General features: G+C 34.5%; 1 protein-coding gene across 3 annotated transcripts in view; it reads right to left on the bottom strand.

Moving 5' to 3' along the window:
• Positions 1–13042, bottom strand: part of astn1 (astrotactin 1) — a 1272040-nt gene that overhangs the window by 23100 nt on the left and 1235898 nt on the right. For all 3 annotated transcript variants that reach the window (XM_039734841.1, XM_039734842.1, XM_039734843.1), the window contains one exon: positions 10242–10425. In XM_039734841.1, coding sequence (XP_039590775.1) covers positions 10242–10425 — 184 coding nt within the window. The remainder of the gene's footprint in view (positions 1–10241; positions 10426–13042) is intronic.

Raw genomic sequence — 13042 nt, 5'->3', positions numbered from 1 at the left:
ACTGGACAAATGTACTTGTAAAATGGTTATGAGAGCTGAGCACTTTTTATGTTATAAATACCCTTTTGAAATAGAAGAGACTTTGCTTGCTGGACTGAATTAAGTCTTTTTATTTGGCTTGAATTTCTGAGTTCATTGGAGCTTTTGCTCAACCTTGAAAACTCAATTAGATGAATGTCCTGCCTGAGAAAAATCTGGCTTGAATCACTCAGAGTTTTGTCACTTCTGATTTTCATTAAAAACCTTTAAATGAGTTTATCCGACAAAACCTTAAGAGTAAATTCCTTGGGGGTCTGAGTGTATGAGAATAAGTGTTAAAACTGAGGCTGTTTATGAACAAAGTAAGTTACATTTTTTCTCTCTTTTCTCCCTGAAAGAATATGAGGGTAAAACATTTGGTTTATCATGCAAATTGTAAGAAGATCTAGAAAGTCAGCATTCCGTAATGAAAATGGGTCCCCTTTGACTGATTTATCAAATGTTTGAGGTTTCCAAATCTATCTTTTTTATTACACTGTATTTTTATCCTGGATGACATAAGGTTAAGCAGTAACAAACAAGTAAAATATTTGCAGCAAACACTTTTGTGGTGCTTCTAAAGCAGCCTTGTATTCAAATAGGGTGAAGTGGTGGCTCTGAGGCTAAGGATCTGCGTTGGTATCCCGAAGATTGCCGGTTCGAATCCCCATCACTGCCAAAAGAGATCCTACTCTGCTAGGCCCTTAACCTTCAAGTGCTCCAGGGGCACTGTACAATAGCTGACCCTGTGCTCTGACCCCAAGGGGTATGCAAAAACTAACAAATTCCTAATACAAAAAATTGTATAAGGTGAAATAAAGAACAAAAAAAATAAATAAAATGTATTTACTTCAATACACAAAAAATGTGTCCTATGATTTCTGTATTACTGAAAAAAACTGCATCTGCTTTTTGTTTTTAAACCTAATACTGTATTACAAGATCCATGAAATTATTTAAAATCTGTCTAAATCATTCAACAAAATGTACACTGAGTAATATTTAAGATTTTTTATAAATACATATACAGTCATATAGGAAAAGGTATATACACCCCATGAAGTGTTTTTTTTTTTCCTTTTTTAACTCCAACTTTGCTCCACTGACAGACTGAGGAGATCGTTCCTCCCCCACACTATGCGACTCTTCAACTCCACCCGGGGGGGTAAACGTTAACATTATACAAAGTTATTGTCTGTTTTACCTGCATTTTTATCACTCTTTAATTTAATATTGTTTTTTATCAGTATGCTGCTGCTGGAGTATGTGAATTTCCCCTTGGGATTAATAAAGTATCTATCTATCTATCTATCTAAGATACGTGGATATAAAGATGTGTTTTTCATTTAGACAATATCTGGATAAAGGAGATGCAATTGTAAAAGTAAAAATAAATGAACATTTGACTTTGCAACAATTTACTTAATGAAAAATGAAGAGATATGCCATGCCAGAGATATATTTCCATTTGTGGTAGTGCCACTCTGGAAGAAACAATCTCAAGGATGTTGTAGTGTCATGGATTTTATATTTTATTTTTTGCTTAAACAAACAAAAATTAACGTAATCTTACAAGGACAGTTAACAAATTTTATCACTTTAAAACAAATATTTTTCTGAAATGGACTGGATAAATTAATACTTAAGGAGGCCGGACTTTAAAACATCCTGTTTTGCTGAATTGTACAATTATCAATCACAATAACATCTATTTCAACGGAGCAGAAAACCCAGGAGATGCCTCAAGCTATAATGATTATTTTATCACCTGTGAAAAGATGGGCACCTAGGACTAAATTGGTTTAAAGTTTGGGAAAGGAAGACGTGCCGATGCTTGAAGCTGTATTCAATTACTTTACAGCCTGAGAACAAATGGGCATCTTGGACTAAGAATTACTAAATTGGTTTACAGCCTGGGAAAGCAAGCCATGCCATGTGGAATCTTATGATAAATATGCCTCGTCTGAAAGGCAACGTCAGAAGACGGCGATTCCAAGAAGAAGAGTCAGAGTGACATCAGGAGAGGACACCAGCAATGTGCAACCGTTTTCATCTGATCGTCAGCTAAAGCATTTCATGAATATCGATTACTAAATCATTGCCGCCCTGGACATTCATCTTTGACATGTTTAACTTTTCATGAGCTTTTTCGAAAGACTATATATAACCAGACACTATTTAGTTTATTTAAATTTTGACATCTGGCACAGATTAGCACAGCTGAATCTTTGAATTTGAAATGTAAAAAGAAAGCAAATGATGGTCCACTTCATGCCAGAGTGTAGTTAACATTATTGGTCCACTTATCCTTCTCAAAGTGTAAAAACAAATGCTAATAACTGGACAAATGTACTTGTAAAATGGTTATGAGAGCTGAGCACTTTTTATGTTATAGAAGATCCATTAATTGATGGATCCCTGGTATACCAGCACAGTTTAGTTCTGAAGCGTTTGAAAATTTTTCAATTTTTCTGGGTCCCGATAACATGTGTCTGACTTAACTAAAAAAAATCATCATCTAATCCTTCCATGTGAAGCCTGTAAACCATGAGGACTGTTTTAGATCATTTATGTGAGGCAGAATGCCCAGTATCGGCTGGGCGGTCTCGTGGCCTTGGAATCCCTGCAGATTTTGGTCCTTCTTGCCATTGAACCTTACTTTACTCTTTGTTACTTAGTATTGCCTAATCTTATTTTTATATTTTTCTTTTTTCTTTCTTCATCTTGTAAAGCACTTTGTGCTACATCATTTGTATGAAAACGTGCTATATAAATAAATGCTGTTGTTGTTACTGCTAACACATAAGGTAACCTGGCATTTTACATATTCCCACACAGCAAAAATACACAAAATCACAATACTACCAGAAAACACTATAAGACTGAAGCATGGTCCCAGTGCAAGAATAAAACACGTAAGATTCATACATTAAAAGCGTATGTCCCAAGAAATGGGGATCCTGTTTCATCTGTTTAATTTTATTTTGTTGCATTCTGCATATTTTTCAGTTTTATATTTTGCAAATTTTATTTTCATGTATTATGTATTAATCTGAATGTTATTTCTTTGTTTGAATTTTTTTTTTATTCTTTTTCACTTTATTTCTAACTGCATCACATCAACATGTTGAAAGCTCTTGCAGGCAGATAATGAGTTGCTAAGGACTTCCCTCTGGATGTGAACTGATAAATTAAGATGCAGTGCCACTAGTTGCTTAGTCTGAGATACAAATTCAACCAGTGAATTAGTGATTATGGAAAGTTTAGTATTTGATATTCTGATTTTTGATTATCTGTCCTTTGCCTTCACTCACTGTTAATATGGCTTTGCAACTCCATTCTGACTATGGTCCAGTTAGAAAAAATAGTGTATGTTCTCTGAAAAGTTTGCCTTTTTTAAGTTTAATTCTAAGTCTTTGAGAAAAATAAATCTTTTTGTTTCTGAAGTAAGCCCTCAATCATCCTAAAACATCACATCACTGCAAATTATGAGTGGTCTGCTGGGGAAAGAAGGCAGGCAGCTCATTTGGAAGAGAAAACAGGGAGTAGGAGCCCATGTTGTGGGCTTTTCACCATTTTCTAGTGACATAAGACACAAAGAATGTTGCCTGAGTAAAGGGAATTTGGTTATAAACTTACAATTGGCCTATTCAGACAAAAAGACCACATACTAGCTAGAGATTAACTCTGGCCATTCATCAAAACATTAACTATAAAACTAAATGGATACTTTATAAGAGGATTTTTATATTTGTATAGACCAATATGTCCATGCTGAATCTCCTCCTGTTTACAAGTGAAAAAGCATATACACAATGTTATAATTTTGCTACAAAGTAATAATTTTGAAAGTTAACCCAGTTATAATTGTGAACAACCCATTATAAGAGGGGCGGGATTAACCTGCTAATAAAAAAAAAGGTCTATGTGGCTATGAAACAAGTCACAACAAGGAACAATTCTATTTCTGCAGACATTTGTGTCATTCTTGTGAGCTATACTGTATAGGTTGTCGACGCAAACAAACAATAGTGCACATGGAAAATAACCTTTAAAAAATGTAAAAAAATGATATGCCCCAAACAGCGACAGATAGAAAACATACTGTTATAAAAACTTAAAGTTAACTCATCTTGAACCAATGAAAAGATGTTCAAATTAGATGTGTGCTAAATATAATATGCATAAAAATATTCCAGCTGAAATTTATAGAAAATTTAATTAAACCCATTATAGGAAGTATTTAATGTGTTTACTACAATGGTATGAACTCTTCTTTGAACTGAATCTGTTTTTTCTTTAGGTTAAATCTATACTAATAAAAGGCAAAGCCCTCACTGACTGACTGACTGACTCACTGACTCATCACTAATTCTCCAACTTCCCGTGTAGGTAGAAGGCTGAAATTTGGCAGGCTCATTCCTTACAGCTTACTTACAAAAGTTAGGCAGGTTTCATTTAGAAATTCTATGCGTAACGGTCATAACTGGAACCTTCTTACATACATATATACGGCCATAGCCTGCAGCTCGGTCGCCGTGTGAGGCGGAGTTGCGTCCCTCATCATCATGCCTCCCACATAATTGAGTGCCTGCCCATATAAGGCCATCCGTCAGCAACAATCCAATAGACACGCTGCTGCTAAATATTCGTGGGTGAAGCACTGTGCTTATGCACACGAAGATGAGATGATCAGAGATAGAATAGTATTTGGCACAAACTCAGCGAAAGTGCGAGAGAAACTTTTAAGTGCCTGGTCTGAGCTAACATTAAATAAAGCCATGGACATCGCAAGATCGCACGAGATATTCACGAGATACAAGTTTAATGAGAAGACACAGGGTATAAACGACACTTTTGATCACTTTGTAATGGAGTTAAAATTGCTGGTGAAGGACTGTGCTTATGCAAACGAAGATTAGATGGTCAGGGATAGAATAGTGTTTGCCACAAACTCAGCGAAAGTGTGACAGAAACTTTTAAGTGCCGGGTCTGAGCTAACATTAAATAAAGCCATGGACATCGCAAGATCGCACGAGATAGCACAACCACAGCTGAGAACCTTCGATGCATGTACTCATAGCGGCTCACATGAACTGACTGTGAATGCAGTACGCACCCAAAAAGCAAGACCTCCAAAGAGCGCTGAACAAAAAACGCATTACACAATTGAGAAGGCAGCAAAAGAATATGAAGCGTGTGACACATACAAGCATATTCATAAGTGCAGGTACTGCGGAAACAAAGCACACGGTGGAAAAAGTCAATTTCCAGCTAAAGGAAGACAGTGTAAAAAATGTGGTAAATTGAACCACTTCACTAAAGTTTTCAGGACTGGGAAAAGTAAACCCGTGCATGCAGTGTGTAATGTCTTAGATAAAAAGGAAGACAAGCTGTTTATTGATGCAGTAAGAAAGGAACAACCCTGTGAATCTGAACAAGCCTTTGTAGACATATCAATAGGAAAGCAAGGTGTAAAGCTTAAGTTTAAATTAAGTTCATAGACACGCTGCCGCTAAATATTCGCAGGCAAATCCACAACTTAATACCGGGAATGCCTGTTAAACATCGTACATTCACGAGTACCGATTTGGGTAGTGAACAGTTCGATGAATGAAACCTGTTATCTTTCCAACAGTTGACAAACACGGAATATAACTTGAACACAACACATCCTCCAAATACAAACCTAATTGAAAGAAATAATGATAATCAAATCCTTGATGACAGCAACACTCATAACAGTCACAAAACAATTACATTGACAATCATGTTACGTTATTTTTAAAATGTTTACTTTTCTTTTTCATAACTTCTTTAACACAGTACTTCTCCACTGCGAAGCGTGGGTATTTTGTTAGTTATTATTAACCAATATGATGTTTTTTCTATACACTGAAATAGAATCCATTATGTTTAATTTGTAATAAATTTTGCAACTGGTTGCAAAGTTATGTTATAATAACTAGCTTTAGTAATCTTGTGATATTTGTAAATATTTCCTAGCCATTATTAACAATTATACTAAATTAAATATACTGCACATGAGTTAATTCCATCCATCTACATTATATATATACACTGATGTAATATGTTTACTTAAACATTATATACAGTATAGTATATATTACAGTATACTACAGTATATACTGTTACTTTATTAGTTTTTTGGCAAAATATTTATTAAGATTTCTATAAAAGGGAACAAATATTAAATAAATACTTATTACGCTCTCTTTAGCTGTGCACAACATCTACGTTTCTATAATTATGGCTTATAATATTTATTATTTTTGAGTTTATTTAGTATTACAATCACTTCAACAGTATTTAGCCAAATCAGACATTTACAGTACATCCTTGAAACACTGTTAGTGAAATATTGAACTGTCTCACTAAATTACGTCCTCTTCTGAAGACATGATCTTCGCCTTACGGCACCCATTAAATACCTGGTTGAGCTCGTCGTATTATGTAAGTTCATTGCTTAGATAACCATGATGAAAAATGAAAGCCAATTGCCAAGAGCTGTGTGCTTTTATATGAATCCAAGAAAGCAGAGAGACAAATTTAGGAGTGCTGAAATGCACTCACTGGGTACAAAATCTGTAACCTAAGGCAACCATTTTCAGTATTGCTGCTGGAATAAGCGCAAGTTGAATACCGAGAGGAACAAGAGAAGAGCATGTGAGAAAATACACTAAATGGATCAATAGTTTAGTTGAACTTAGTTTGCAATATAATTACATTAACATTGGACAACCTTTTTGCTTCCCATAAAATGTTTGGTAATTATGATAGACAGTTTAAAGCTGAACAAAAGTATTGAAAAATTTGTTCAATTGAGTTAAAAATGTTTGCTGCTGATTTCTTTTATATTCAGCATGTGATGCTTCAAAAATACCTTTCCTTAATCCTGGCATGAGTTATTCATGGATTCTTTCGTCTCTAATATCAAAACCCTTCACCTTCCTTGTTCATTGCTTTCAGAAAATTTCAAAGTTTTATATGAAGAAGAGGTAAAAATATCTTTTGGAGGTCGAGAAGTGGTTTATTTGAAATGCTTTTCTGTCCTATAACCAAATGCTCATAGAGTGGCCAGTTCATATTAATGTAATGAGAATCAAAAATGAAACAACAGTATCTACTTTTAGATCTCCATGAATGTTCTAGTTTTAGTTGTTCTGCTACATAAATATACATATATTATGAGAGGAAAACACAAAAATAGGAAAATACAATAAAATTATACATTACTGCAAAATTTAAAGGTGTTTTTTGTGAACAGTGGGCCTGACACCATAAGATGCACCCATAAGTGTTCAGAAATTAAAATGTTTGAGTGTAATCAAAGAAGAGTAAGAACAATTGCATGAACCTTTGCCTAGACTGCATCTGCTCAAATCTTTGATTAAGGCAAAGGCAGCATATAACAGTAAAGTGTTCCTATCCATATTTAGACTTAATTAATCTCATTATAGGACTAGCTGTGTTACTCAGCTTGATCCAGGAAATCTCATAAGACAACGGGCCTCAGTTATAGCGCTGTTAGTTAAGTGGATGTAGGAGAAGTACTATATAACTTACTTGTGCTTGCCTGTACACAACAACAACACAGTACAACATTATTGTCAGATAGTGTGGTATAGTGATTAAGGCACTGGACTTAGGACTTCAAGCCCAGAGACTGTAGGTTTAAATCCTGATACTGACAATGTATGACGATGAGCAAGTCACTTCACCATCCTGTGCTCCAATTGGAAAAACAAAAATAATGCAACCAATTGTATCTGAAATGTTATAGATCACCTTGGATAAAAGAGTTAGTCAAATAACAACTAAAAATAATATCAGTAGGACACTGGAACTGGTTACTCTTAAACCTGATACACAGAATTACAGGGGTAAAACATGCCTGCTTTATATCAATTCCTGCTTTTTTTCTGCTTTTCCTAGTGACTTGACTTTTGTTGATGGTCATTGCAAAACACAATTTTACAGAAAAGTGTATTCTTTTGAACTGAAACAGGTGATCAGTAGGATAAATGTGAAATCTGAGTATATATTATTAGATGTTTATAACTTTTAAATGTTTATGTCATTCACTCAGAAATTAGTTTTTATGTTTTTCATCACTTGTATGTTCAAGTTTGATTTTTTCCCCATAGATATAGGCAGACAATAAAGTTCTAACATATCACTTTTTACTTTAACTTATTACAACCAGCATGATGTTTGCAAGGTGCACATTTAGACAGAGCCTATAATAAATGGAATGGTTTTACTTTTGGGGTTGGGGCCAGTTCAAAGTAAGCAGATGTACATGCAAATGTAACCTTTATTGGAGTGCGATGTGCCGGTCTCTTTATAGATGGGACTGTATTTTGCAGTGAAGTAGCTTGTGGGGCACTCTTTACATTTAAACTTATAGTTGTCTATCCCCCTATTCTTGGATCAGAGGACGCCACTTCTGCCTCTTCTCTCCCTGCCTGTTTGCTTCTGGCGAGGCAGCACCTATACTTATAATGTGATTACTTCTGTTTTTTCCTGTCTAGGACACGGTCTCTTCTTCAGTCACCCATCATTCATTTTGGCAAGTGCTAATACCAGTTGCTTATGCCACTAACTTAATTTTAATTAAGCACCCTGTCAGTACTGCACTAAGCATGTAAGTTAATGTAATATTAATAAATGTTGACAACTGTGTTGGCTAATTTGCTTTTTTCTGTAGTCATTACATTTCAATCAGGTCAGTCAAATTATTTCTGAGATGTTAATTTTTCTATTGTACAGATTTTTTTTTTTTTACCCAAAAATATTGATATACCGAAAACGTTCTTTCTTAGCGCCCTAAATATACGATCCTGCCCAGTTTCAGCTTTTTAACTAAACAGTGTTTTTTTTGATGATTGTATGAAAGGGTGAGTTAGACAGTCAGTAAACTTTGTATTATCCAACTTAATAAAAGGACAAGTGCCTATGTCTCTGTCATTCCAAAAGATGGTGCATCACAAACATTTTCTGTAATAAAATGCATTGCATTGGTCTTTCCAATAGATTATGAATCACGCCCATTTGTAGTAATGCATTTTATTATACATCCATTACAAAATACATTCTAACTGATGGTGCACTGCAGACATTAATACTGAGTTCTATGTTGATTGATTTCAAGCCATCTTAGATGGGTAGCACAGCTAGTACTTATATACATCAGTAATAGTCTCAAAAGCAGTGGCAAAGTTTCTGAATTTCTCACACTTTTCAAGAGTAGAAAATATAGATTAACTGACACAACAGAATTAATAAAAACATACACTTATGATTCATCTGTATGAAAATGGAAAAAGAACTCCACAACTAAAAGTTGTTGACTACAATCTGGTATTTAATCGAGCAGTTTTGTCACAGATATTAAAAGGCTCAAATCTGCCGTATTTCGGGAGACTACATTTTGCATCACTTGGGCTATATGACTAGATCCTCCGCTCCTCTGAAAATGTGGTTTTCTGCCTTTCAAATTGTAAACAATTATGTTTGAGTCAAATATAGAGGAAGAACAGAAGCTGATTAAGGTAGGATTTTATGTTTAACCCATCAAGTAGATTGAAACCGTTGACTTCCCAGAGCCGTAAAATTTAGTAGCAGGAGTAACAAAGACACAAGAAGTAACTCCAAAGATAAAAATCATTGCTGTTGAAATAAGCACAAGGTTAAACAACACAGGAAAATATTAAAATATATTGACGCTGGGATCTTGAGCGTAAAGAAATGTCATATTCAGTTACATTTTGCTAATATCTTACCATAATCACTAAAGAAGTTACAAGTGGCCATTAGCCACGTAACCTATTGTCTTCCAACAAAAGATGATTCTTAACAAATAGGGCTTTAAGTATAATTTAATATTTAACTCATTTAACCATTGCAGTTTATAATGTTCACTGAAGCCATCTGAGAAAAAGAAGCTCAAAAAGTGTTCATGGCCAGTTTATGAAAATTACTTTGAACCACTGAAGAACTGAAACTAAATGTGCACATTCTTATCACTTTGGAGATATATTGCCAGTATTTTCTCAGTACCTAAATACACCAGCAATTCAGTTATGTACAATGCTTACTTTCAAGCTAGCAAACAACAGAAAAAAGATTTTTTTTTTTGACTTGTGTTAATGGCAACACAATTAAAATGATGTTTTCAGTGATGTTCAAGGTGTTCATACCTGGGTCCTAGCTCATCTTCACAGCGCCACGTGAATTCACCAAAGCTCTCATAGCGCTGGTTATAGTGGTACAGCACCCGGTGCAATGTGGGCGAGCCCAAGTCCATCAAAGTGTTATAGGCCGTTTGCTGTTCTTTCCCACTTGTATAGCCGTTAAACAAGTTGTAAATCTTGTCTGCTATTTCTAGGTTTGAAAAGAAAAGAGAAAGAATCACAACAGGATGACACCTTTAACAGGTCAGTGAATGTCATGTAAATATTACTGAGTTATGGGATTCCTTTGCGTTTCTGTTTATTCTTAACTTTTCACTGTGCTGCTAAAAATAGAAAAAGCATAAACTAAAAAGCCATGTGTTTCCAACTTTCCTAGAAGGACAGGTTCCTCGTGTACATGAAACATTGTGCAGTCCAGATTAATATAATAGTTTACATCCACAAAAAAATTATTCATTTGTTTAAGTACATTCAAGAACTTCTACAAAGTTATTTATTAATTTACATTGGCTCTTAGGACAAAGTCTTACTATAAAGGAAATGAATTGTTTCAATTTTGGATCTACTTCTAAATGTAGAATACTTAAAAGGATGGCTTTACTAATTCTTTTTTTGCCTTATTAGTCTCAGAATTTCTGCACAACAGATATCTATTCATACATTTGAAAATATACAGTTCATACTTTAAACAGGTTTTGGAAAAGTTGTTTTTATAAGTATTGTTATTATCAATTATCTTAGCATTCTACATAGAAATCTGCACATTCATACTATTATGTTACATTATTTAATATTTAATAAAGCACATATTTACTGTTAATCCACCTTAATAAAATTAATAATTTATTCTTAATAAAAGGATAAGTGTCTGTGTGTTCATCCATTTATTATGTCTATTTCATTCCAACAGATGGTGCATCACAAATATTTGTAGTAATGAATTCCACTGAATTGGTGAATCACAAACATTTACACTGCTCTTACAAATCACACATCAAAGGCCATATAACAGTGAAATATGCACTTGTTTTTCAAACAGATGGTGGATTACATACATTTGTAGTAATACATTTTATTACTACAAATGTTTGTAATGCGCCATCTGTTGGAATGACACATGCAATACATTTTTTATACATGCATTACAAAATACATTCTCGTAGGAGGTGTCCTGCAAACATTAATGCTGTAAGTCTCTGGTGATTACTAAGATTGCAACCCATCTTAGGCGGATAGCACAGCTAGTACACAATATGTGTACAGTAATATTAAACATACATTTATGTTATATATTAAATGATGGAATATAACCAGAACTAATACAATATGCTAGTGCTTAATCCTTTGCAAACTACAGTATATCCCTAAAGCAAGGTCAATATACACAATCCACCTAATGAAAAAAGCTATACAGCATATGATATGGATGATAAAGTGACACAGTGATTAGTGCTGCTGCTTCATGTATTCAGCTTTCTGGGTTCGAATTCCATTTCTAATTACTCGATTTGCAAACTGTCACCATGCTAGCATGAGTCTTTCTCACAGTATCCTGGATTTCTTCCCACATTCCATAGTAATGCATGTTAAATTGATTTGTGATCCTATATTACAGTAGCTCTGTGGGAGGTATGAGTGATGTGGAACTTGAAATTAAATTGTATCCCAGGCAGGACTGGGTTCTTCCATATATTGCCAGTCCTTAGCATCTCTACATTAGACTAAATGGGCCTGAAAATGTTATCCATCCATAGCAGGGTCATGGGGAAGCTTTAACCTATCCCTGCAGGCACAGGATCCAAGACAGGCACAGCCCCTAGACAGAACGCCAATCCATCGTAGGGTGAATACACAAACACACAGATACACTCATTAGGGTCAATTCAGCATTGCCAATCCAAGTAACATACATATCTTTGGACAGTGGTATGAAATAAGGAGCACCCAAAGGAAGCCCACATGGATACAGGGAAAACATGCATGCTGCCTGCAGGAAGGACAAGAACCCTTATCTCCTGACTGCAAGGCAGCAGCTCTGCCTCTTTGCCAATGTGCTGCCCTCTGAGAGTGTTGTATAGCTCAATACATATATATTGGAGTCAGATATTGTATCCATGTGCCTTACTATATAAGCTTTCATATAAATGCTGCCATGTGCTTGTGAAAACACAAAATAAGCATGTCCATGCTAAATACTTTGTAATTACTCATAATAGTGTATATAATGTTGTGAGGGTGTCATGTATTGTATATTTTGTTTAATTTTATTTACCTTGTTATGTGCATTAACACCAAGTGGTATTCCTAGCAAATGTGTTGCCCGGCAATAAAGTTCAAGATTAAAAACAGTGACAACTTATATGGAAATTAAGTTTACAGTTCAATATGTAACAGCAATATGCTTACCTTCTTTCAATTTTGTACACATTTGGTCACTGCCTTTTATTTCAACTTTCTAGCAAAGATGACATTCACAAAAAAAAAAGTTGAAATGACTACCATTTCAGGAAGGTAAGATTATTATGAGCAGTGCAGCAGAGGTTGTCAACAAGCTATGCAAAAGGAATCAACATATTTTTATGAAAGAGACAAGAAATATTAGGCTTACATATAAAGCAAAGTAGAAGGTTACATGGTAGTGACTAATATATGATTGATATTATTTAGATAAAATCTTTATCAAAAACACAGATAAAGAAAAGAATGAACTGGACAGAGAGAATTAAGAATACCTTTAGAACAAAACCAACCACAAGCTCTGTTTGTTTTATTAATAATTAAAAATACCCTCTATAACTTACTTCAGC

The sequence above is a fragment of the Polypterus senegalus genome, chromosome 14 (assembly GCF_016835505.1).
Source record: "Polypterus senegalus isolate Bchr_013 chromosome 14, ASM1683550v1, whole genome shotgun sequence".
NCBI classification, from domain to species: domain Eukaryota; kingdom Metazoa; phylum Chordata; class Cladistia; order Polypteriformes; family Polypteridae; genus Polypterus; species Polypterus senegalus.
The sequence above is the reverse complement of the archived record's forward strand: the minus strand, read 5'-3'. Positions and strand labels throughout refer to the sequence as shown.